The 26,827-nt window shown below is 45.7% G+C and overlaps 1 protein-coding gene across 2 annotated transcripts in view; it reads left to right on the top strand.

The window, feature by feature from the left end:
* Positions 1 to 26,827, top strand: part of BORA (BORA aurora kinase A activator) — a 178,889-nt gene that overhangs the window by 51,855 nt on the left and 100,207 nt on the right. For both annotated transcript variants that reach the window (XM_033948972.1, XM_033948971.1), the window contains exon 6: positions 3,345 to 3,426. In XM_033948972.1, the coding sequence (XP_033804863.1) occupies positions 3,345 to 3,426 (82 nt within the window). The remainder of the gene's footprint in view (positions 1 to 3,344; positions 3,427 to 26,827) is intronic.

Genomic DNA, 26,827 nt, shown 5'->3' with positions numbered 1-26,827 from the left:
TATGGTGGATCCTCCTCCACTGCTATCCCGCTGTCTATTGGTGTACTCTAAGGCTCTGTCCTGGGCCCTCTCCTCTTTTCCATATATACCTGCTCTTTTGGTATGCTGATCTCCTCTCATGGTTTTCAATATCACCTCTATGCCGATGACTCCCAGATCTACCTCTCCATGCCGGATATCTCTATAGTTCAGTCCCAGATTTCAACCTGCCTGTCCGACATTGCCGCTTGGATGTCTCGCTGCCATCTCAAACTTAAGCTGTATTGGTAGCATGGAATATTGTTACACCTCGGGTTTTGGCCTGGTACTAATGACCTGGATTGGCCACTGTGAGAACGGGCTACTGGGCTTGATGGACTATTGGTCTGACCCAGTAAGGCTATTCTTATGTTCTTAGTAGTAGTAGTAGTAAGTGACTTGGCTATGAGGATATCCAAACCAGTAAGGACACAGTCCATATGTGTCTCCCTGGTAAGACCTGAAGTTTTCTTTCTTTTGGAGACTGGAAGGTTATTGTGGTCTTAAGATTGTCTTAACAGTTCACAAATGGCAATTGATCAAGGCAAACTGAATGCTTTAGAACAGAAAATGGAGCTGTAGGAAACTAACATTGTCACTACAGAATTCACATCAAACATTAGAAACTGGAATGAAATTGTGTGAGAATTTAACTTCAACCCTGATTACTAATGTTGAATTAAATGTGAAAATTTAGACAACGTTCTATGTAGAAATCTTTGGTTGATAAATTTTCCAAAGATATCAGGAATTTCCCCTCAACAAATGTTTAAGTGGTATATGCTAGAGTTCCTTAGAATTCCAGCACGATCACTTCTACCAATTTTCAGTTTTCCTTTTTTTTTCCCCCATTAGACTTTAGTCTATAGCCCAGAAATATCAAAGAAGAGACAAGTTAATTTAATCATGTATTTTTAATGAGAATAACCAATGGGTAGATTGGATAGACTGTTCAGGTCGTTATCTGCCATAATTTATTATGGAGTCCTTTTTACTAAGGTGCGTAAACTGATTTAGCGCACGCTAAATGCTAAGGCACCCATTATATTCTATGGGCGCATTAGCATTTAGCACGCGCTAAATTGGTTTGCATGCTTTAGTAAAAGGACCTCTATGTTACTATTATCTTTATTTGTGTTTTTAAAAAACCCTTGAGCATTAACTCAATCCCCTTAATGAGCTTCCAAACATCCATTAAGGTAATATCCTGTGGAATTTGATCAAATAAAGCTAGCGAAAAATCTGGGCGAACCACAGGTATAGGAAAAGAAATAGTAGAGTTCAGTAGGGGTTGTCAAATATTCTGCTCAATTTCTGTTTGATTCCTTGCCTGAGAAATAGGAACCATCATAGGAGACCTATCCTCAGGAAGAATTAGAGGTCACAGGAGGTGAGGGGGTTGGAGAACCCCCAGAACTTAAGAGAAGCACCAAATGTGGATTGGGGAGTAGAAGAAATTCAGGCAGGAACTACGGGAATAGAGATTTTCTGTATAAGATTATTGGCCTGCTGTCTTTGGAGAACACCTACTACAGTGAAGTACCTTTTTGCTTTACCCCCTATACCAACTGCTATGTTTTTTTAAGCTGAAAAAACAATCACCCTGGCCACATCAGGAAATATAGCCAGCAATTGGCTACATAAAAAAGAAATGTGTTAAATAAATTTAACTCGAGACCTTTTTTAAACATTAACATCAGACTCTGTTTTCAGAACATTTACTAATGTGACTTTACTAAATATTATAGTCCTCAATATTAGCACTTATACTTTGACAGCACTTTATATCATAAAACACTATGCAACCCTATCATTCACTCCAAATGCATTTTAAAGGTAAGCTGGATCTTAGGCAGTGCATCAAACTGGTTCATTTACAACATTTGGAAAAGTTGTTGTTTTTTTGCAGTAGAATAGTCCATTGATCCAAGTAACTCTATTATTATTATTATTATTATGGTTATTATTATTTACTTTTCTTAGTTTCTTTAGTTAATAGCACTTATCTGTTTAAAAGTTGGTGGCTGGGGCTATCCGACATGCTTCGCAAATATGGCTGTCCTTTATCACCGTGTCCCTCCATCTTGATCAATTGATAAAGAAGCAATTTGCAGGAAGTGATTGAAGGAGCATTGTATTGTAGCAGGACTACTGCTGAATTTTTGTTCAAGTGTGAAGTGTATTTTTTATGTTTGAATATTCTGGATTGTTTGGTAAGCTGTTATACTAGAGAGAAGCTTGCTGTCTGTTTTTCCTCTGACGCAACCCTCGGGTGAAATGTGGCCACATCAGGCACATGTGACATTAAATTTCTTTTTGCTTCATATACTTGTTTGGTCTTTTCTTCGTTCTACACCTGGATCATTGCAGATCTGTCTCTCTTATGTCCCTCTATTAAAATTCAGACATTGGAAATTACATTTTTGAAAGAGCAACTCAATTCTTCTCAAGAGTCGCAAATATCAAAGGAGATTCTTCTTTGCCTTGGACTCTAGTCTCAGTCCCTGGAATTCAGATAAAGCCTTTTGTCTAGGAATCATGAATAGGTCTAGACTTTGCTGCTGCTTTCCTGTTGCAGGTTTCTTTTCCAGAAATGGCATGTAGTTGCATCACATGACTATCTCCTATCTCCAAGCTTCCTTGGGAGCCACTAATGTTTGAACCTCTGGCATCACTCATTGCTTTCTCGCCAGTTACATTATCCACTGCATTGTTTCTGGGGGGTTTGCTGGCAGCAGCAGATGTGGGAGAAAGTTATCTCCCTTGTGTCCATTCACAGCCATTGCTAATGCAAGGACTGCATGGGATTTGTATGGGCCACTGTTTCACAGAAACTCTTCCAGCTTTCTGCTTGCCCGTCTCAAAAGGAAAAATGTATTGAGAGGTCAGTAACGAAGACAAAGCAAATACACTCTGCTGATACTCAGGCTTGATAAACTATGTCCTAATGCAGGGATCTCAAAGTCCCTCCTCGAGGGCCACAATCCAGTCGGGTTTTCAGGATTTCCCCAATGAATATGCATTGAAAGCAGTGCATGCACATGGATCTCATGCATATTCTTTGGGGAAATCCTGAAAACCCGACTGGATTGCGGCCCTCGAGGAGGGACTTTGAGATCCCTGTCCTAATGAGATATCTTTATGACTCCTTTTCCAGAAAGCAGCTTCATACTCATCCTTAATATTTGGTCTCAAGTTAGACTACCAAAATAATTTTACATGCCCTTGCCAAGCAGAGAGTGAATAGGCAAGTAATATTTTAACTAAAATACATTTAAGGGAAAAATGTATGAGCACAGCTAACATGGTCTAATCTCTCTTTCAAGTTTTTCATGAAGAGCATCATTGTTCCATCTCCATGGATGTTGCATGAAGGGAAACAAGTCTCACAGTTTAATTCTGTTAAAAGTAAGTTTATCATGCTCTGCTTTTCCCACCTTATGGATGCAGTAGAATTTATTGCAACAAATAAAAAATCAGTGCAACAAAAATTTGTTCTTCAGATATTGTGTAAACTTGCAGATACCTACAGTGATCTTTAATTCTGTGCATATTACAAAATATAACAATACTAGTCTTATAGCCCATTACATTAACGGGTGCTAGAATATATGTGTGTGTGTCTGTGTTTATTTCTTTCTCTCTCTCTCTCCTTAGCCGCTTTCTGTATTTCTGTCTTTATTTTTGGTCGGCTGTCCACCCATTCTCCCTTCCCTGTGTCCACCACCACCCCTTCACTGCTCCCCTTATCCAGCAGCAGCCCTTCTCCCTTTTTTTATCTCCCCCCTGTCCAGCAGCACCTCTTTCCTGTCCCCCTGTCCAGCAGTAGGCCTCCCTCCCTTTTTCTCCCCCCCGTCTCTTCCCCTGTCCATCAGCACCTCTTTCCTGTCCCCCTGTCCAGCAGTAGGCATCCCTTCCTTTTTCTTCCCCCCCCCCGTCTCTTCCCCTGTCCTGCAGCACCCCTTACCTCGCATCTGGCCTCCGCTGACAGCCGCCGATACCACAGTAACTCGTCCAGGCCTCCCTTCCTTTTTCTTCCCCCCCCCGTCTGTTCCCATGTCCAGCAGTACCCCTTACTTCGCATCTGGCCTCCGCTGACAACCGCCACGGCCAACAGCCTCCACCTAAGCGCACATGTGCACTCCTACCTGTGGGGTCTTACAGCTTACGGAAAACGGAACACGCAGGTGGAAGTGCGCATGCGCGCTTAGGCTTTTATTATATTAGATGTATAAGTTTACACAATAATTTCTGAAGAAAAACAAATTTTTGTTGTGAATTTGAGGCATTCCCTATTTCAAGCATGACTGTAAAGCCTTGTAATCTGCACAGAATTACAGGATCATTGTAGTATCATCTGCCCCTGTCTATAGACTTTAAGAATTTGATTGTATAGGTCTAAGTAGGGAATGCCTCAAGTTCACTCCTAGTGAGCTTTCCTCTCAAATACTGTATTCTGTGGTCTTTTGGGTTTTCATTTATGCATCAGAATTTTTCAAAGATATTTAAATACTTATCAATATCTTTTTAATGTTTTCAAATTGAGCAAATAAACTGGTTTCCTATCCAAACTATATAACCATTTTCTGGCTTCTTTATGGATGTTACACTGGAGCCTTTGAAGCCATTTCCCGCACTTTAATTTCTCTAGCTGGAATTGCTTGTCTTGGTTTTGTTAACACAACTGCACGTAGATCTGCATTTTCAGCCAATGTAGCATCAAGCCCTGTGAGTTTTAGAGTTTATGTTATTAGGAAATAGAGAGACCGCAGGATATGGTCATGGTCACAGTTTATCAAGTTTCAGCTAATTTAACACTACCAACAAAAAATATAATGGGATGGGAGAGGGGAATTGCTTCTAAAGTCACTCTTTTGTGCTCTTTGGAACCTGCTGAGTAACAGGCATTTGTTGGAAGGTGACCCTTTGCCTACTCGCTGAGTCTTGATTATCTAATTTTTTGCCACCAGAGAAAGGAAGTTTAATGTAAATCAGGACTACTCAATTGCAGGCAGACCAAGTTTTTAGGATATTTACAATGAATATGTATGAAAGATTTGCATGCATTGCCTTTTTTATATGCAAATCTCTCTCAAGCATATTCATTATGGCATGCCTGTGGAACTTGGACTGGACAAGAAAACAGTACAAAGGGGAAGAGCCATCTCTTCACCTGTGCTGTTGCCTATTGTACTTTGAGCAGCTGAACAAGTATGTTAACTGTAGCAGAACAGTGGTGATTGGAATCGGCAGCTGGGCTGTTTGTGCATTAGGCTTTATCAGTGGGTCCTGAGGAGGAGAGAGGTGTAATCAGCATCTAGTGCAGCTTTTGGATAGTGGCAAATTTTGAAAGTGCAGAGGCAGCCAGAAACCTTCTACCTACGCTATCCATAGGTAGAGTTATCAGATTTCCTCTTTTAAAAAAAGGGAACACTTGCCCCCGTCTGCCCCCACACGAACCTTGTGTTTTCCCCAAGCTCTGGGCCATGTCTAGGGGACCTCTGCATGCGTGGACGTCAATGCGATGACAAAACGATCATGCGCGCATGCATGTGATGTCTTCATGTTGACATGCACAGAGGCCCTCCAGACGTGGCTCCGAGCTCAGGGCCTTCCAAAACACGGACAAATTGCCGACAAATATCTTCCTACTTGGGGCCATGACACCAATAACACTTAATGACATTCATTTCTTCCAGAACACCTGGCTTGGTCACATGTGCAGAACACAGATAAACCCTATGTAAATACAGGACCACAAACATGTTGATACTGTGTTTCTCACTAATTGTACTCTGTAATCACTGACATCTTCCCTATTTGTATTCTGTAATTCGCTGATTGTCCAGCTCTCTTCACTGTAAACAACCTAGAAGTTGCAAGATTGTGGCGGTATAGGAAAAATAAAGTTGTTGTTGTTGTTGTTATTATTAATAATATACACAAACGAAACCCTAAGATTCCAGTACAACACCGGAGAAATAGAAAGAAATACATTTCTTCCTGAAGAGTGCAAATATAGACAACAGTTGTAAATTCTGAAAACTGACACATTTTTCTTTTTTTTTTTATTTTGTCGTTATTGAATTTCAATTTTTTATGAGAACACAATCATATCGAAATAAAACAGTATCCATCATACATCAATTATATATGAAAATAAGATAAAGGAAAATTAGATCATTTTATCAATTGTTAGTCCACAGTCATTGAGGGAGGAGTATCAAAGATCGAAGACTATTTAACTCCTTAATTTTCTCATGAAATAGTGAGGCAGCCTGTAGTGACCCAAATACTTAACTAGGAGTGTTATCTTGGATACTGATAGGGGTACTTGCAATTGTCACCTCCTTATCCAAAATAAATCTAGATAAATGTGAAGAGTCAAAGATATATTTTGCTCCTTTAAAATTAACCAAACATTTACATGGAAATCTTAATATAAATGTTACTCCCAATTATAAAACTTGTGGTCTCGAGAGCAAAAACTGTTTGTTTCCTCTTTTTTTGTGTAATCCTAGAAACATCTGGATACATTCTTATTTTTTGATTCAGAAACAAAACATGTTAATATTTAAAAATTAACTTTAAGAGCAAATCTCTATCTGAATCTAAAGCTAATTGAAGGAAAACTGTGGCAGTCATTAACTGTTCTGATTCTGCCTTCTCTAATAAGTTAGTCCAATCCAAAACATCTATTGTAGGTTCCTGATGATCCTCCGGAGATTTTGTCTTTCACAAGGAAATATAGTAAATTTTTGAAATTGGCAGAAAAGATTTTTGTGGGACTTTCAGAACCTCCGAAAGATAGCATTTAAACATGTCCAATGCTGTAGTGGTGATTAATTTAGGAAAATTAATCAGTCTCAAATTTTGTCTACGTGCTAAGTTCTCCAAAATTTCCATTTTAAAGTTAATATTATCATTATCTTTTATTAGAAGTTGGGTTTGTGCTCCCAGAACTTCCAATTTTTTTTCTTGTTAAGATGATTTTTTTTCTCAAGTTTGCCCACTTTTTCTTGTAAAGTTAGTCTCAGTAAGTATCCCAGAACAATGAGTAGATAACATTTGCAATTAAGATCCCAGGGAAATTTGTAGAGTTGGAATTGCTTTTCAAATTGAATTGAGATCAATCACTTAGGGTTTTTCCAAAGGAGCTAGTGAGCTGTTAAGTTGTAAATCTTTAAGTTGCACAGTACCTGCTTGTAAATTTGACAATAGTGTTGGTGACTCTTGCCATTCCCCTGCCTGTTCAAGGCTTCCTGCTGGAGTGGTTGTGTTGGAAGGGCTGTGGAAACCCGCCAGACTGCCAGGTCTTTGTCTTCCTCCTCCTCGCAGCTCTCAGAGGCAGCCACGATACTCTCCTCACTCCCCCCTTCTGCAATTCCAGGAAGGGGAGTGGCTGTGCTGGCGTGCTGCGTTCCTCCAGAGAGAGACTGGTCGCCTCGAAAGAAGTGCCAGGGCTCTCCGACATCTTCGCGCTGAGGACTTGCTCTCCGGTTCTCTTTGGGACCCGCATTAGAACGCATCCATCAGGCCAGGTAATTGCTGCAGCCCGGGTTCCAAAGGGAAGACCCGGATCTTAGATTTTCGCTTTACCATCATTGTAAGCACGGTGGAGTTCAGTCTAACACCTTCAGGCTGCCATCTTAGGTAGGCTCCTCCCTCATAACCTTGGCTGTGTTTCTCAACACCAACTGACACATTTCAATCACTAAATTGAAAATAAAATCTGTCCTCTCTTGGTTTGCCTCCTATCTCTCCCAATGCATCTTGGTGTATGTGTTGGTGGATCCTCTTCTGCTGTTACTCCACTAGTGGTTGGCAAATACCAGGGTTCTGTTTTAGGACCTCTTCTCTTCACTCTCTACACCTCTTCCCTCTGTGCCCTGATCTCTTCCCATGGCTTCCATTATAAACTATATGCTGATGACTCCCAGATCTACCTCTGTACACCCAAAATTTCACCTAAAGTCCAAGAAAGTCTTTGCTTGTTTGGCTGACATTGCTGCCTGGATGTCCTGCCGTCATCTGAAACTAAATATGTCCAAGACTGAGCTGCTCCTCCTCCTTTCTCCATCTAGGTAAATAATATTCTCATTGCTCGTAACCTTGGAGTTGTCTTCGATTCCGACCTCTCATTTTCTACACACATTCAAAAACCCGCTGAGATCTGGTTGCTTCTATCTCTTCAGTATCACCAAAATTCGCCCATTCCTATTTGAGCACACTATCCGGACCCTTCTCCACATACTTGTAACATCACACTTAGATTCCAGCAATCTACTTCTAACTAGTCTCCCGCAGTATCGCCTCTCACCCTTGCAATCTGTGCAAAACTCTTCTGCACAACATCTTCTACCAACCTCACTACACTCATATCACCATTCTCTTTAAATCACTTAACTGGCTCCCTATCCGCCATCGCATACAATTGATGCTCCTATTGCTGACATACAAGTATGTTCATTCTGCTGCCCCTTAATATCTCTCCTCTCTTCTCTGTCCGTATACATCTCCAAGAGAGCTCCGTTCCTCAGATAAGGTGCTCTTAGCTGTACCCTTCTCCTCCAATTCCAGACTTCGTTCCTTTCATCTAGCTGCCCCCTAAGCCTGGAATAAATTACCTGAGTTTGTCCGCCAAGCCCCTTCCCTTACCTTGTTTAAAAGTAGACTGAAAACCCACCTTTTTGATATAGCCTTCAATCCTTAATCCTACTCCTCTGCCCACCAATCCAGCCAGCTGATTAACCGTTCCCCTTAACTGTATCCATGACATCCTGTTTGTCGATCTTGTCTTTTTAGATTGTAAGCTCTTTCGAGCTGAGACTGGTTTCTTCTTTGTGACTTTGTATAGCGCTGCATACGTCTGGTAGTGCTATAGAAATAATTAATAGTAGTTTAGTAGTAATAAAATCACTTTTCCTACCTTTGATGATTTTATTTTTCTACTCATCTTTTCCCAGTCTTTGGTTTCACTTCCTTCTGTCTGTGCTCTTGTTTCCATGGCCTTCTTATCTAATTGCTGTTTTTCACTCCTTCATTTTCTGCCCTAAACTAAACTAAAACTTAGTTTTATAGACTGGTTCATAACCAATTGGAGCTCGACTCGGTTAACACTAAGTAAACAAAACGTTTCAAAACAGAACAGAAAAATAGTATCCATCTTTGGCATTCATTTTTAACATTCAACTTTCTTCCATTTTTCAGCTTCCAAGTTTTATCCAAGTTTATTAAATAGTTTGATTAAACGCCTAATCTACATTCTAGGTGATGTACAAAATAGTACAAATGTTTAAAAACATAGAAAATTACATATACAAACAATATTTCGAAAACAAACCACAACCAAAATAAAATATTAATTTCTAAGTACGATATGGGAACAATAGGAGAGTTCTTTAAAGGGTACAATCTATATCAAATTCAAAATACAAAGGTAAAAACATTAGATGGGAAAAGGAACTTAAAAATAAGGCAATAAAAAGTAAAAAGGGATCATTTATTCGCTAAAAGCATCGATTAAAAAGGAAACTTTTAAGTTGAGTCTTGAATTTGTCTAGGTTCTTTTCTTCTCTTAAGTGAAGTAGGAGATCATTCCAAGACTGGGGAGCAGTCACTGAGAAAATAGTGAGGCGTCTCGTATTGATGACTCTTAATGAGGGAATGGCCAATAAATGTTGGTCCTGAGATCTCAGTGTTCTTGAAGTAGTGTATGGAATTAAAACTCTAAAAATAAAAGCGGGAGTTTGAAATATTAGAATTTTAAAAGTTAGTAAGCAAATTTTATATAAAATGCGGTGTGCAATAGGGAGCCAGTGTGATTCCTTAAGTAAAGGTGTGACGTGGTCAAATTTTTTTGCTTTGTGAATAATTTTAATAGCGGCGTTCTGAACTATTTGAAGACGTCGGATTTCTTTTTGTGACAAGCCTTTGAATAAGGCATTGCAGTAATCAAGTTTGGAAATGACTAAAGAATGTATTAGAATATTGAGAGATTTTGTGCATAAGAATTTGGCAACAGAACGAATTTGACGTAGTCTGAAAAAAGTAGATTTGACCACACTCCTCAATTCCATCTTACTTTTTCATGTCTTCCCTTCCCATCTATCCATGTGTACCATCTTCCTATTTCTTCTTCCCTATTCCCATCTAATATAATAAAATGATAGGCCGCGCATGTGCACTAAAAAAACGTGTTCCCTGATCCGTCGCAAAAATACGAGTGCGCATGCGCGGGTTTTACATCACAACCTACTCGCTTTGTACGTCACAGCCTCCCTGCTCTATACAAGCATGACCGCAGTCAGACGACGATCTCCGTTCCTCCTGCCACCGCCGATCTCCGTTCCTCCTTTGCCACCCACCCCCTTCTCTTCCCCACAGCCTCCCTGCTCTCCACAAGCCGGACCGAAGCCAGATGACGATCTCTGTTCCTCCTGCTGCCGCCGATCTCCATTCCTCCTTTGACACCCACCCCCTTCTCTTTCCGCGGGCCCGAATGGCGATTCCAGCAGCGTGTGCATCAGTCTTCACACGCTGCTTCGGGCCCTTCTACTGCCCTGATTTGCTCTGCCGCGTCTCTGATGATGTCATCAGGGATGTGCCAGAGTAAATCAGGGCAGTAGAAGGATCCGAAGCAGCGTGTGGAGACTGATGCAAGCGCTGCTGGAATCATCACGTTTGTAGTCCGGACCGCGGGAAGGGAAAGGGGGGGGTAGAGGAAACGCTAATGCTGCTGCACAGGGAACGGGTGGGGGGAGGGAAATGGAGGGGGAGGGAATGCTGCTTTGGACAGACACAGAGAGAGGAAGGGAAACACAAAGAAAATAAGAAAGACACAGGGGCAGGTGCACAGGGAACTGGTGTGGGGGAGGGAAATGGAGGGGGATGGAATGCTGGTTTGGACAGACAGATAGAGGGAGAAAGAAGAAAGACATAGGGGCAGGGAGATACACAGAAAGACAGACAGGCAAAGGGGGCCAGGGTCAGAGACAGACATAAAGGACAGCGGGAGCCGCATCAGGAGGGGTGCGGGATGCAGCAGTGGGAACTTTTCCAATGGGTGCAATGGGCGGCTGTCGGGAACCTCTGATCAGGGACAGAGCAAGGTAAGAGTATCATAGGGATAAGAAGGAGGAGGGCTGATAAAAAAGGAAGGGATGCCTACTGCTGGACAGGGGGGAGAAGGAAAGAGATGCTGATGGACAGGGGGGGTGAAGAAAAAGGAACAGAGGACAACCAAGGAAAAAGAAAGGCAGAAAGAAAGCGGCTAAGGAGAGAGAGAGAAAGAAATAAAGACAGACACACACACATATGTTCTAGCACCCGTTAATGTAACAGCATTTCTTCCATTTTCTTCCCTTCCTCAGTCCTCCCATCCCTGTGCCCCATGTCTTCCCTCTCTCTCCCCTTCCCCTCCATCCCTGTGTATCTTTCCTCAGTCCTCCCATCCCTGTGCCCCATGTCCTCCCTCTCTCTCCCCTTCCCCTCCATCCCTGTGTATCATCTCTTCCCTCTCTTTCTCTCTCCTATGGTCTGACTTCCCCCTTTCCCCCTCTTATGGTCTGGGATCTTTATCCTCTCCTTCCCATAGTCTGGCATCTCTCTCTTCTCCTTCCTTTCCCTTCTTCTCCCTTTGTGGCCTGGTATCTCTATCCCCTCCTTTTTCCTTCTTCCCCCTTTGTGGTCTGGCATCTCTCTGTTTTTCTCTTTTCTTCCCCCACCTCCTCCTTTGTGGTCTGACATCTCTATCTTTATCCCAGGACAAGCAGGCAGCATATTCTTGACTGATGGGTGACGGCACCGACGGAGCCCCGGTACGGACAATTTTAGAGTGATTGCACTCTAAGAACTTGGAAAGTTCTAGCAGGCCGCACCGCGCACGCGCGAGTGCCTTCCCGCCCAACGGAGGCGCGCGGTCCCCAGTTTCTTAGTTTCCGCGGAGCTAAGAAGACGCGTCTCTCTCAACGGCCGTTGTGAGAGAATTTTTTGTGTAACTTCCCGCTCGCGTAAACTTTTTAAGGAAATATTATTTCCTTTCCTTTTTTCTTTATTTCTTTGTTTAAAAAAAAAACAAAAACATTTGTTTTTTTCCTTCTTTTTCGGTTTTGCCCCGGCGGGGCCTTTAGCCACCATCGAGGCCTCGGCCTTCGATTTGGCTGAAGCCGTCTTTACATTCATGCCCCCTCAACCCGGCTTCAAAAACTGCCAGCGGTGTGCACGACCAATTTCACTAACTGATCCTCATTATTGGTGTCTCCAGTGTCTTGGTCCCGACCATCGAGCGTCTACCTGCACCCGCTGTGCTACTTTAAAAAAGAGAACTCTTAAAAATAGAGAAATTCAACAGAAATTACTGTTTGGTGCCGATATGTCTGATTCTACACCGGCACCGACCCAGTCGGCACCCACATCATCGACACCACGCGATACCGCGTCGGTGTCGACTCCTGCAGGTAAGCCGGCTAAGAAGCCTTCCCCGTTGGAGCGTCCTCCGGTCTCGATGGCAGCGAGCCCAATCCTGCCGACCTCGAGGCGCCCACGGAAGCGCTCCGCCCCAATAGAGGTGAGCTCCTGTATATCGGGGTCCTCATCCTCGGGGCGTAGAGCGGCACCGCAGGTACCATTAAAGAAAAAAAACGGTACTGGTGCCTTCCCTCGAGGATCGTATAGCTGCTGTTCTGCAGGCGCAACTCAAAGAACAGTTACAGCACCTCCTGCCTTCGTTCCTGGCACCGAATTTGCCGGTACCAGTTCGGTCTGAGCCACCGGTACCGATAGTGGACCGTCCTATTTTATCGATGTCCACTTTATCGGTACCGGTACAATCTGTTTCATCGGTATCCATGCCGATTCTTGCATCGGAGCCGAGAGCTCACCATCAAGCTGTACAGACTTCGGCTCCGGTGTGTACAGTGACATCTCCCGGTACCGAGTCAGGCAGGTCAGGGAAGTCTCTTCACAAATCCCGTCATTTAGAGCCTTCCACACCGGAGTCTCGAGACCGGAGTTTTCAGGTTCGGGATCCTGACTTATGGGGTGACTCAGAGGATCCTATTCTTTCTGAGGGAGAATGCTCTTCTGGTGATGAGGACCCGTCTGCTTTAGGACCCTCCTCTAGACCAGAAGTGTCTTCTTTTTCTTCCTTTTTAAAGGAGATGTGTGACTCTCTCTCCATTCCTTTGGAGGCTGAGTCAAAGAAATCCAAGGCTTTTTTAGATGCTTTGGATTTTGACCAGCCTCCAAAGGAATACCTTAAATTACCTCTCCATGACATCTTGAGAGAGACTTTTTATAAGAATCTGGAATCTCCCTTAACTATTCCTGGGGCTCCCCGAAAATTGGATTCCTTGTATAAGGTCATTCCTATCCCTGGGTTTGACAAACCCCAACTGCCTCATGAGTCCCTTTTGGTTGAGTCCACCTTAAAAAAGTCCAAAGGGGCTAGTGTATATGCCTCAGTCCCTCCTGGCAGAGAGGGCAAATCCATGGACAAGTTTGGAAAAAGGCTATACCAAAATGCAATGTTGGCCAATCGATCAGGAAATTACGCATTTCATTTCTCTTTCTATCTTAAGCAGCTCATTCAAAATCTCACTGCTTTTGAGAAATATCTTCCTGATCGGAAAAAGTCTGCTTTTCACCAAACTTGTTCCTCTCTTTTACAGCTTCGAAAATTCATGGTCAGATCTATTTATGATACCTTCGAGCTGACCTCCAGGGCCACAGCCATGTCAGTGGCCATGCGACGGCTAGCCTGGCTTCGGGTTTCAGAACTCGACGTCAATCACCAGGATCGACTAGCCAATGCACCCTGCTTGGGGGATGAGCTGTTTGGAGATTCCATGGACTCCACTACTCAGAAACTATCGGCTCATGAGACCAGATGGGACACGCTCCTTAAAACTAAGAAGCCTCCACCAACCAGGCCTTTTCGTCCACAATCATCCTACCAACGTAGATTTGTGGCTCGTCCTCTGCCTCAAGTTGCACAACAGCCTAGGCGTCAGAGACAACAACGACCAGCTGCTAGACAGCCTCAACAACAGCAGCAGGTAAAACCTACACCTTCACAAAAGTCTACTCAACCCTTTTGACTTGGTTCTCCAGAACATAGCCAGTCTTGTTCCTTCTACCCACCTTCCACAGCCTATAGGAGGACGCCTTACTTATTTCATAAGCCGTTGGGAACTTATCATGTCAGATCAGTGGGTCCTGAACATCATCCACCACGGCTACTCTCTCAACTTTCAGACTCTACCTCCTCCAAGTCAACCAAAAGAGTCTGCTTTACACACTCCTCAGTCTTTCCTTCTTCTCCAGGAGGTTCAATCCCTCCTCCTTCTGAACGCCATAGAGGAGGTTCCTCTAGATCAAAAAGGGCAGGGATTCTACTCCCGTTATTTTTTAGTCCCCCAAAAAAAAAAAAAAAACAGGAGATCTCAGACCCATTCTAGATCTCCGCGATCTCAACAAATGTTTGGTCAAAGAATAGTTCAAAATGCTTTCTCTGGCCACTCTTTATCCTCTTCTCAATCAAGGCGACTGGCTATGTTCCCTCGATCTCAAGGACGCATACACTCATATACCAGTCAATCTGGCCTCCAGACAGTACCTACGCTTCATGATCAATCGTTGTCATTACCAATACAAGGTGCTGCCCTTCGGTCTTGCCTCCTCTCCAAGAGTGTTTACCAAATGTCTGATTGTGGTGGCTGCCTTTCTACGATCTCACCACCTTCAGGTCTTTCCTTACCTGGACGACTGGTTAATCAAGGCCAATGCATCTCAGACTGTTCTCCTGGCCACCAACCAAACCATCAGGTTTCTTCAACTTCTGGGGTTCGAGATCAATCTACCCAAATCTCATCTCATCCCCACTCAGAGACTTCAATTCATAGGAGCTGTCTTGGACACAGTCCTCATGAGAGCGTTCCTGCCATCCAACCGTCTTCAAACGCTTCAATCTCTATGTCAGCAGGTGCTTCCACAGCGTTACATCTCAGCAAAGCAAATGATGATTCTCTTGGGTCACATGGCCTCCACAGTTCATGTCACACCCCTCGCACGTCTTCACCTGCGCACTCCTCAATGGACCCTTGCTACTGAATGGTCCCAAGCGACGGATCCTTGTTCACGTCACATATCTGTGACGTCATCTCTTCGTCAGTCTCTACAATGGTGGTTGGTATACTCAAATCTATCCAGAGGTCTTCTGTTCCATCAACCTCCTCATCAACTAGTCATCACCACCGATGCCTCTCCTTATGCATGGGGAGCTCATTTGAACGAGTTCCAAACTCAAGGCCTTTGGACAGCCCAGGAAAAGAAGCATCACATCAATTTCCTGGAACTCAGAGCGATGTTTTATGCCCTCAAGGCCTTTCAGCATCTTCTCTTTCCTCAAGTTGTCCTGTTGTGCACAGACAATCAAGTTGCAATGTACTACATCAACAAACAGGGTGGGACGGGCTCCCGCCTCTTATGCCAGGAAGCCCAGAAGATCTGGACTTGGGCCGTAAATCACCATCTATTCCTGAAAGCTATTTACATTCAGGGAGAGAAGAATTCCATAGCGGACAAGCTCAGCAGAATTCTCCAGCCTCACGAGTGGACACTCGATCCTGTAACTCTACAATCCATCTTCGCTCAATGGGGCACTCCTCAGATAGACCTCTTTGCAGCTCCTCACAATCACCAGCTACCCCTTTTCTGCTCCAGACTCTACTCTCCTCACCGTCTGGCAGCGGATGCATTTCTCCTCGATTGGTACAATCTGTTCCTGTACGCTTTCCCTCCTCTGCCTCTCATGTTGAGAACCTTGTTCAAGCTCAAGAGGGATCGAGCAACCATGATTCTGATTGCTCCGAGGTGGCCCAGGCAACATTGGTTCTCCCTTCTACTTCAACTCAGTTCCAGGGAACCTTTTCTTCTGCCACTGTATCCTTCTCTGCTTACACAGCATCAGGAAACCCTTCTACATCCCAACCTACAGTCTCTGCACCTGACAGCTTGGTATCTCTCGGGCTGACTTCTCATGATACGCTTTTGTCTCAGCCTGTTCGTTCAATTCTGGATGCCTCCAGGAAACCGGCCACTCTTCAATGTTATCATCAGAAGTGGGCACGGTTTTCTTCCTGGTGTTTTCTTCATCATCATGATCCCACTTCCCTTGCAGTGGAGACCTTGTTGGATTATCTCCTTTCTTTGTCAGACTCTGGCCTCAAGTCCACTTCAATCAGAGTCCATCTCAGTGCTATAGCGGCTTTTCATGAGCCAGTCCATGGAAAACTCCTCTCAGCTCATCCCTTGGTGTCCAGGTTCATGTGGGGCCTTTTTAATGTGAAACCACCTCTTAAGGCCCCTCCTGTTATCTGGGATCTCAATGTGGTTCTTTCCGCTTTAATGAAGCCTCCATTTGAACCCTTGGCTACCACTTCTTTTAAGTTCCTCACTTGGAAGGTACTTTTCCTTATTGCTCTTACCTCTGCCAGGAGGGTCAGTGAGTTACATGCACTAGTGGCGGATCCACCTTTTACAATCTTCCATCATGACAAGGTGGTTCTGCGTACACATCCAAAGTTTCTCCCTAAGGTTGTCTCGGAATTCCATCTCAACCAATCCATTGTTCTGCCTGTCTTCTTTCCGAAACCTCACTCTCATTCAGGGGAACAGGCTCTGCATACTTTGGACTGTAAGCGGGCTCTGGCTTACTATTTAGACCGTACTAAGCCCCACAGATCATCTCCCCAACTATTTCTGTCCTTTGATCCGAATAAATTGGGACGTCCTGTTTCTAAACGTACGTTGTCTAATTGGCTAGCAGCGTGCATTTCATTCTGTTATGCTCAGACCGGACTGACACTGGAAGGTTCTGTCACGGCCCATAGAGTCCGAGCCATGGCAGCATCTGTAGCTTTCCTCCATTCCACTCCTATTGAGGAAATCTGCAAGGCTGCTACTTGGTCCTCAGTTCATACTTTTACATCTCATTATTGTCTGGACGCTTTCTCCAGACGGGATGGACACTTCGGCCAATCTGTTTTGCAAAATTTGTTTTCCTAATGGCCAACCTTCCCACCATCCCTCTTTTTGTTAGCTTGGAGGTCACCCATCAGTCAAGAATATGCTGCCTGCTTGTCTTGGGATAAAGCACAGTTACTTACCGTAACAGGTGTTATCCAGGGACAGCAGGCAGATATTCTTGCGTCCCACCCACCTCCCCGGGTTGGCTTCTTAGCTGGCTTATCCTAACTGGGGACCGCGCGCCTCCGTCGGGCGGGAAGGCACTCGCGCGTGCGCGGTGCGGCCTGCTAGAACTTTCCAAGTTCTTAGAGTGCAATCACTCTAAAATTGTCCGTACCGGGGCTCCGTCGGTGCCGTCACCCATCAGTCAAGAATATCTGCCTGCTGTCCCTGGATAACACCTGTTACGGTAAGTAACTGTGCTTTTTCCCTCCTCCCATGGTCTGATATTTCTGCCCCTTCCCTTTCTTCTGCATTCCCAAGGTCCAGCACCTTTCTTCCACCTCCACCCCCCTCCAATCCTATGCTTTCTCACCCGGTGGCCATTGTCGGCATCAGTGAACTAAACACGCTGCCTTTGGTAACCTGGAAGCTTTTTTTCTGCAGAGAGAAATCTTCCGGGTTGTCGAAAGCAGCGGATTTAGTTCACTGACGTTGACAACGGCCGTAGAATTACAAAATGCAGATGAGCAATCACAGGATCCCACAGGGGGGTGGGTGGAGAAGGACTCCCGATAGCTGTGGGGGGGGGGGGTTGGAGAGGGAGGAGGACTCCGGATATGAGTGCAGGAGGAGGGGGGGAAGCAATAGGACTCTGGATAGGTGCGTGTGGGGAGGAGCAATCCGGATAGCTTGAGCTGCTGTAGGATTACTAGATGTCCGGTTTCTCTGGAAAAAAGTTGTTAAATTGAAAAGCCAGAGTCCTCAAAAAGAGGACATGTCGTCTGAGGAAATCCGGACATCTGGTAACCCTATCCACAAGAAACATGCATTTATAGACAAGTAGTTTTGTTTGGCATGGTGTTCTGTAAATCTGTTTTGGGGACTCCCAGCTAGTTGTCTTTTTAAGATATCTGCAGTGAATATGGATTAGTGCTGCCTGATTCAGGAAAAAAATTTCAATTCGATTCAGCCTATTGAATTGATTTATCCCAGGACAAGCAGGCAGGTATTCTCACTAGTGGGTGATGTCATCCGACAGAGCCCCGATACGGACATCTTGCAAGCATGTCTTGCTTGAAGAAACTCAGAAGTTTCGAGATGCCCGCACCGCGCATGCGCCAGTGCCTTCCCGCCCGATGGTCCGGGCGTGTCTCCTCAGTTCTTTTTCTTCCGCGGAGCTGAGAAGTCTATCTTCAATTTCGCGCCCATTGAATTTCGTTTTTGCCTTCTGTTTTGCTGGGGCCCCGCGCCTTCGACCTTGCGGCGAAACTTTTCTGGCCTATGTCCCCGGCCGATTACCGGTTTTAAAAAGTGTAGCAAGTGCCAGCGCGTGATTTCGCTCACGGACCCTCATCGACGCTGCTTACAGTGTCTGGGACCGGATCACTTCCCGAGATCGTGCCGGCCTTGCTCCACTTTGACGGCGAGAGCGTTTAAGCGCCGCTGTCTGCTGTGGGAGTCCATATTCAAGATGGAAACTTCGTTGGATCCTTCAGCTTCAACCTCGAATTCGACTGGTGCTTCGACTCCGACTGGTGCTTCGACTCCATTGGCGAAGCCCGCTGCCTCCACGGCTGCTTCGGGCCTCCTGAAACCGGCATCGTTCACGCCGGTTTCGGCCTCTACTTCGGCGCCGGTGCCTTCCTCCTCTCCTCGGAGCAGGTATCGACACCTACAGTTCCACCGGTGGTGCTTAAAGTGCCGAAGGCTGGCAAGCAGAAGCACACGCACCGAAAGAACGCGGAGACTGTGCGGAAGGGCCCCCTTTTGGTCAGCCTAAGTCTCAGTCGCCTGCTGTCCCTAAGGCCACTCAGCCTTTTTGACTGTCTCGTTGAGGGCATAACCAACCTCGTTCTGCCTACCCCTGTTTTTCCCATCGGAGGGCGCCTCCATCATTTTTATCATCGCTGGAAGGCCATAACAACCGACCTCTGGGTCCTTACTATAATCAGGGAAGGATACTCTCTTCATTTCCATCGGGTCCCTCCGGACCACCCTCCAAGAGAGTATCCTTCCAACTTGACTCAGACCGCTCTTCTTCTTCAGGAAGCTCAGGCTTTGCTCTGGCTTCGTGCCGTAGAGCCGGTCCCGACGGACCAACTGAACCAGGGGTTTTACTCCCGGTACTTCCTTGTTCCGAAGAAGACGGGCGACCTGCGACCCATTTTGGACCTCAGGGTCCTCAACAAATTCCTAGTCAAAGAGAGGTTTCGCATGCTGACACTCGCGTCTCTCTACCCCCTCCTCGAGCAGAACGACTGGTTATGCTCTCTGGATCTCAAGGAGGCCTACACTCACATTCCCATTCATCCGGCCTCTCGCATGTTCCTCAGATTTCGGGTGGGACATCTCCATCTACAGTATCGAGTGCTTCCATTCGGCCTGTCTTCGTCCCCCAGAATCTTCACGAAGTGTCTGGTGGTGGTGGCCGCGGCACTCCGGAACCAGGGTCTTCAGGTATTTCCCTACCTCGACGACTGGCTGATCAAGGCTCCCTCGGCCTCAGGGGTCATCTCGGCGACCCTGTCCACGATTCTATTCCTGCAGAGTTTGGGATTCGAGATCAACTTTCCCAAATCTCATCTACAACCTACCCAGTCTCTCCCCTTCATCGGGGCGGTCCTGGATACCATTCGCCTCAGAGCGTTCCTTCCTCCTCAGCGCATGGATGCTCTTCTTCATCTCTGCCAGTCTGTGTCCTCTCGCCAGTCCATCTCAGCGAGACACATGATGGTCCTCCTGGGCCACATGGCCTCTACAGTTCATGTGACGCCGTTTGCCAGGCTCAATCTCAGAATTCCTCAGTGGACCCTGGCATCTCAATGGACTCAGGTATCAGATCCGTTGTCTCGGCACATCATCGGCAGTCTCTACTTTGGTGGATGACCTCTTCGAATCTATCCAGAGGTTTGCTGTTTCACACTCCTCCCCGCCAGAAGGTTCTCACAACCGATTCCTCGACCTATGCCTGGGGAGCTCATCTGGATGGTCTTCGCACTCAGGGATTCTGGACCAGTGCGGACCAACTCCATCAAATCAATCTTCTGGAGCTCAGGGCCATCTTCAATGCTCTTCAAGCTTTTCAACATCTGCTTCACGACATGGTGGTCCTCATTCGCACCGACAATCAGGTCGCCATGTATTATGTCAACAAGCAGGGGGGCACGGGCTCGGCCTCCCTCTGCCAAGAAGCTCTCAGAGTCTGGGATTGGGCGATTCGCCACATCGCCTTCCTCAGAGCTGTCTACATTCAGGGGAAGGACAATGTCTTGGCGGACAACCTGAGTCGTCTTCTTCAGCCTCACGAATGGACACTCCATTCCAGGACCCTTCATCAGATCTTCGCTCAGTGGGGAACGCCTCAGATAGACCTGTTTGCGGCTCCCCACAATTTCAAGCTGCCTCAATTTTGCTCCAGGATCTTCGATCCTCATCGCCTCGAGGCAGATGCTTTTCTGCTGGATTGGAGGAATCGCTTTCTGTATGCGTTTCCTCCGTTTCCTCTCATTCAAAAGACTCTGGTCAAGCTGAAGTCCGACCATGCCACCATGATCCTGATAGCTCCTCGGTGGCCCAGACAACCTTGGTTCTCCCTTCTCCTTCAACTCAGCAGCAGGGAACCGTGCCTACTTCCAGTGTTTCCTTCACTGCTTACTCAGCATCAGGGGTCTCTGCTTCATCCCAACCTGCAGTCTCTCCACCTGACAGCTTGGTTCCTCTCAACATAACTCCTCACCAGTTTTCCCAGGCGGTGAGGGATGTCTTAGAGGCTTCCCGGAAGCCTGCCACTCGTCAATGCTACTCCCAGAAGTGGACTAGATTTTCTTCCTGGTGTGTTTCCAATTCCAAGAAGCCTCAGCGAGCCTCCCTATCCTCTGTATTGGACTATCTTCTACACCTGTCTCAGTCTGGTCTCAAGTCTACATCTATACGAGTCCACCTGAGTGCTATTGCTGCTTTCCATCAGCCTCTACAAGGGAAACCTCTCTCTTCTCATCCTGTGGTTTCCAGATTTATGAAAGGACTTTTTCATGTCAATCCTCCTCTCAAACCGCCTCCAGTGGTTTGGGATCTCAATGTTGTCCTTTCTCAGCTTATGAAACCTCCGTTTGAGCCTCTCAACAAGGCTCCGCTAAAGTTTCTCACTTGGAAAGTGGTTTTTCTTGTGGCCCTCACGTCTGCTCGCAGGGTCAGTGAGCTTCAGGCCTTAGTGGCGGACCCGCCTTTCACAGTCTTCCATCATGACAAGGTGGTCCTCCGCACTCATCCTAAATTCCTACCTAAAGTGGTCTCTGAATTTCATCTCAACCAATCCATTGTGCTTCCAGTGTTTTTTCCAAAGCCTCATTCTCATCCTGGAGAATCAGCTCTTCACACTCTGGACTGTAAACGTGCTTTGGCTTTCTACTTGGATCGCACCAAACCACACAGAACTGCTCCTCAACTTTTCGTCTCCTTTGATACAAACAAGTTGGGACGACCTGTATCGAAGCGCACCATCTCCAACTGGATGGCGGCTTGTATCTCTTTCTGCTATGCCCAGGCTGGATTATCCCTTCCCTGTAAGGTCACAGCCCATAAGGTCAGAGCAATGGCAGCATCTGTAGCCTTCCTCAGATCGACACCGATTGAGGAGATTTGTAAGGCTGCCACTTGGTCCTCTGTTCATACATTCACCTCTCATTATTGTCTGGATACTTTCTCCAGAAGGGATGGACAGTTTGGCCAAACAGTGTTACAAAATTTATTCTCCTAAGTTGCCAACTCTCCCACCATCCCATTGAGGTTAGCTTGGAGGTCACCCACTAGTGAGAATACCTGCCTGCTTGTCCTGGGATAAAGCAATGTTACTTACCGTAACAGTTGTTATCCAGGGACAGCAGGCAGCTATTCTCACGTCCCACCCACCTCCCCTGGGTTGGCTTCTCTGCTAGCTACCTGAACTGAGGAGACACGCCCGGACCATCGGGCGGGAAGGCACTGGCGCATGCGCGGCATCTTGAAACTTCTGAGTTTCTTCAAGCAAGACATGCTTGCAAGATGTCCGTATCGGGGCTCTGTCGGATGACATCACCCACTAGTGAGAATAGCTGCCTGCTGTCCCTGGATAACAACTGTTACGGTAAGTAACATTGCTTTTTCGATTCGATTTTCCTGCCCAATTGGGTGTGGTGTTTTTTTGTTTGTTTTTATTTTTTTCCAAACATAATGGTATGTTTATTTTATAGCCTCTTCATCTCCTTTGCCCTCTCCTACCTACACTGACTGGCGCTGTGGTGTGAACAAAATAAAAAAGACTTTTCCTTTCTCTGTTAAATCCTAGCCCATGTTCACAGTGTAACACCAGCTCTGGCAGGATACACATTTCAAATCTGACATATTGTAATCACAAAACAGAAAATAAAATTATTTTTTTCTACCTTTTATTGTCTGGTTATTATCGTGCACAGCAGTCCGCTTACGCGGCGGCCCTTTGGTCAAAGACCAGTGCTCTAAATGAGTCCAGGCTCACCTACGTACCTTCCGGTTTAGCAGGAACTTGTCCAACTTTGTCTTGAATCCCTTGAGTGTTTTCCCTTATAACAGAGTCTGGAAGAGCGTTCCAGTTTTGTACCACTCTGGGTGAAGAAGAACTTTCTTACGTTTGTACGGAATCTATCCCCTTTTAACTTTTAGAGAGTGCCCTCTCGTTCTCCCTACCTTGGAGAGAGGGTTAACAATCTGTCTTTATCTAGTAAGTCTATTCCAGGGGTGTCCAATACGTCAATCGCGATTGACCGGTCGATCGGGAAGGCAATGCGATTTGATCGCAGAGCCCATCCCGGGCTCTGTGATATAGACTCGTGTTGCTGTCCCGATCGACTGGCCGATCAGCCTTCCTCTCCCCGGTGTCCCCCACCACCGCCTCAAGCTCTCCATGCAGAAGCCTCGCTGACCAGCATTGCGCTCCCTGATGTCAGTTCTGACGCCTAGGCTCTTTCCGTTTTACCATGCACCTCAATTTTGCGGGGCCACAGGACTCCATTACGTGCGCTGCCATATCCGTTGTCGCCACTGCCGCGCCCACATGAACAAACGCCGTGCGCGGGCCGCCAGGGCGGGCTGCGGGCTCATGGGCCAACCAGCTGCGACCCAATTCCGTCACGTGCCTGTGGGGAAGGTGGCAACGTGCACGGCCATTGTAGAAAGTCCCATCAACTGTAAAATAGTACTTCTCTTGGAAATGAAGGCTTTAAAAACAGTAAAGGCAATAATCCATGACTTCATCAGTTTTTCACAGAAGACAACAGCGAAGCACTTCCTTTTATCAGGCAAAACTACCAGTCCATAGAGCTGCAGAGGTGTTAACAACTTGGTCTCCAGATTTGCTGAGGATTTCCTATAAAAGACTGTCTGGAGCAATTAAGAGCCTTATTTGACCAATATGCTATTTCATTCCCTATTGCGTTTTTTAGTTATAGATGCAAAAACTCTTATTTTGTGATGCATATTCTATTTTGAATGATATGTAGGATTTTTGAGAATGCAGTTCTAGGCCAAGGAGCAACTCCCAATTGTATTATCCCACCAGCTTTCCTGAATTTATTGTAGTTCTTCCATTTTTCCCTCCTGTTCATGTCTGTCAGATTTGTTTTTAATGTACAACAATTATTATTAGATTGTAAGCCACCTAGAATGATTCCCAATGGGTGTGGTAGTAAATAAATGATAAACTTGAAGAAAAGAAAAAGGGAAACAAAGAAAGAAAGGGGGCATAGAGAGAAAAAGAAAGAAAGAAAGGGAGACAGAAAAAGAAAAATTGGGGGAGAGAATGAGGTCTGGAGGAGAGGAAGCATATAGGAGGCTGAAAGAAGGGAAGAAATACCGGTATTGGCTGCACACTCAGAAGAATAAAATGCAACCAGAGACTGATGAAATTACCAGACAATAAAGGTAGAAAAAATGATTTTATTTTCAATTTAGTGATCAAAATGTGTCTGTTTTGAGAATTTATATCTGTTGTCTATATTTTGCACTATGGCCCCCTTTCACTAAACCGCATTAGCGGTTTTTAGTGCAGGAAGCCTATGAGCATCAAGAGCAGCGCAGGGCATTCAGCGCAGTTCCCTGTGCTAAAAACCGCTATCGCGGTTTAGTAAAAAGGGAGGGGGATATATTTGTCTGTTTTTGTATTTTTGTTACTGAGATGACAGTGCATAGAGTCATCTGCCTTGACCTCTTTGAAAAAAAACCCGGAATATAAATGATAATTAACATTTTCTCTGCGTACAGTGTGCTTTGTGTTTTTTAAAATTTTATTGTTGTTAGATCATTTTGACTTGGTCATTTTAAAAGTAGTTTGCAAGCCCAAAAAGTGTGGTCTATTCCCTGGTCTATTCCCTTCAGTATTTTGAATGTTTCGATCATATCCCCTCTCAGTCTCCTCTTTTCAAGGGAGAAGAGGCCCAGTTTCTCCAATCTCTCACTGTACGGCAACTCCTCCAGCCCCTTAACCATTTTAGTCGCTCTTCTCTGGACCCTTTCGAGTAGTACCGTGTCCTTCTTCATGTACAGCAGTGGTTCTCAAACTTCCTAATGCCGAGACCCTTTAATACAGTTCCTCATGTTGTGGTGACCCCCAACCATAAAATTATTTTTGTTGCTATTTTATAACTGTAATTTTGCTACTGTTATGAATTGTAATGTAAATATCTGATATGCAGGATGTATTTTCATTCTTACAAATTGAACATAATTAAAACAGTGATTACCGTATTTTCACGTAGATAACGCGCACCCGTGTAAAATGCGCACACGGGTATAGCGCGCGGGAAACACAAATTTATGTTAAAAAAATTTAATATAGCGCGCACACGCGTATACCGTGCATGCTAAAACCTCCTCCCGCCTACTCCGAACCGGCATCCTCCCCCCCCCTCCCCCGCGATCCTACATCCCCCCAGCACCAAACATCTCTTACCCGATTGGGCACCGGCACCAATGCACAGGACGTGCCAGTGCCCGAAGATCCTCCCTCGTTGGTTTGCGCTGGGCTGGGCTGGGTTGGGCGGTGCGGTGCAGGAGAGATCCTCCTTCTTCCTGTGCCGGGCTGGACTAGGCTTTGAGCATGCGCAAATGCTCAAAGCCTAGTCCAGCCCGGCACAAGAAGAAGGAGGATCTCTCCTGCACCGCACCACCCAGCCCAGCCCAAACCAACGAGGGAGGATCTTCGGGCACTGGCACGTCCTGTGCATTGGTGCCGGTGCCCAATCGGGTAAGAGATGTTTGGTGCTGGGGGGATGTAGGATCGCGGGGGAGGGGGGTTGTCGCGAGCGGGGGGGAGAGGATGTCGGTTCGCAGGGGGGATGCCGATCGGATTGAAAAAAAAAAGTTGTAAAACGCGCTCACGCGTATAACGTGCAAGGTTATGCACGGTTTGTAAAATCGTGTATAACGCGTGCGTTGTATGCGTGAAAATACGGTAATCACAAAAACAATATGTAATTTTTATTGTGAAATATTTATTTCTAATTACAAATAAATGTATGTGGGCATAGCTGCATGTGGGCGGACCCGCCTAGAGACGGATATAGGAGCGGTGTCTCAGTTCCTAAGACCAGTGTTCTTCAACCTTTTGACACCTATGGACCGGCAGAAATAAAATAATTATTTTGTGGACCGGCACCGGTCCGCGGACCAACAGTTGAAGAACACTGGGCTAAGTCGTGCCCATCTCCACTCAATCTCCGCTCCATACCCCACCCCCATAATAGTACTAATTGTAGCACCATTTTTTCCATTCATTTTTCATATATACACACAATATAATTGTATTAACACATAATGGGTTAACCACAAAATTAAAATACACAAAGCACACTGTATGCTTTTTAACATTCATTCCTACCTGAAAACAGATAACCCCATGCAAATGCAGGACCAAAAACTAAAAGTGCTACTATTTACAAACAAACCCTAAGATGCAAGACTCTGCAAGCAGTACAACCCCAGAGGAAAAGAAACAAATACATTTCTTCCTGAACAGACAAATCAATCACTAAATAAAAAAATAAAAGCATTTCTCCTAGCGTTGTTGTCTCTCTTCCTCCATTTGCCTTGCCTTCTGGCATGCCCCTCGGTGTTATCTTTGGTCTGATCCTCTGTGTGATCAATGCAACGTCTTCGAGCCCTCTGTGCGATCAATGCAACGTCTTCGAGCCCTCTCCCTGAGTGCTGCATTGCACAAAGTTGTGGGCAGCGGCTCTTCGCGCCTCATCTGGAAGCCTTCTCTCTGACATTGCGAAGTCAGAAAGAAGGGTTCAGGCGCAGGCCGCGCATAGGAGCCTTTTCCAATGCCTTTATGCATTGCAGCACTCGGGGAGCCGGCCCGAAGACGATGCGTTGATCGCACTGTGGACCAGCGGTTGAAGAACGCTCTCTTGGACCCGATGGACCTGCCGGCCCTGTGGACCGGCAGAAAATTTCTGTGGACCAGCAGTTAAAGAACACTGCCTAAGACCATCGGAAATATGTGTTTTCCGATGGCCTTAGGTGACCCCTGTGAAAGTGTCGTTCGACCACCAAAGGGGTCGCGACCCACAGGTTGAGAACCGCCGATGTACGCCAACCAGTACTGGAC

The sequence above is a fragment of the Geotrypetes seraphini genome, chromosome 6 (assembly GCF_902459505.1).
Source record: "Geotrypetes seraphini chromosome 6, aGeoSer1.1, whole genome shotgun sequence".
In the NCBI taxonomy this organism is placed as follows: domain Eukaryota; kingdom Metazoa; phylum Chordata; class Amphibia; order Gymnophiona; family Dermophiidae; genus Geotrypetes; species Geotrypetes seraphini.
This window is presented reverse-complemented; position numbering and strand designations above follow the sequence as displayed.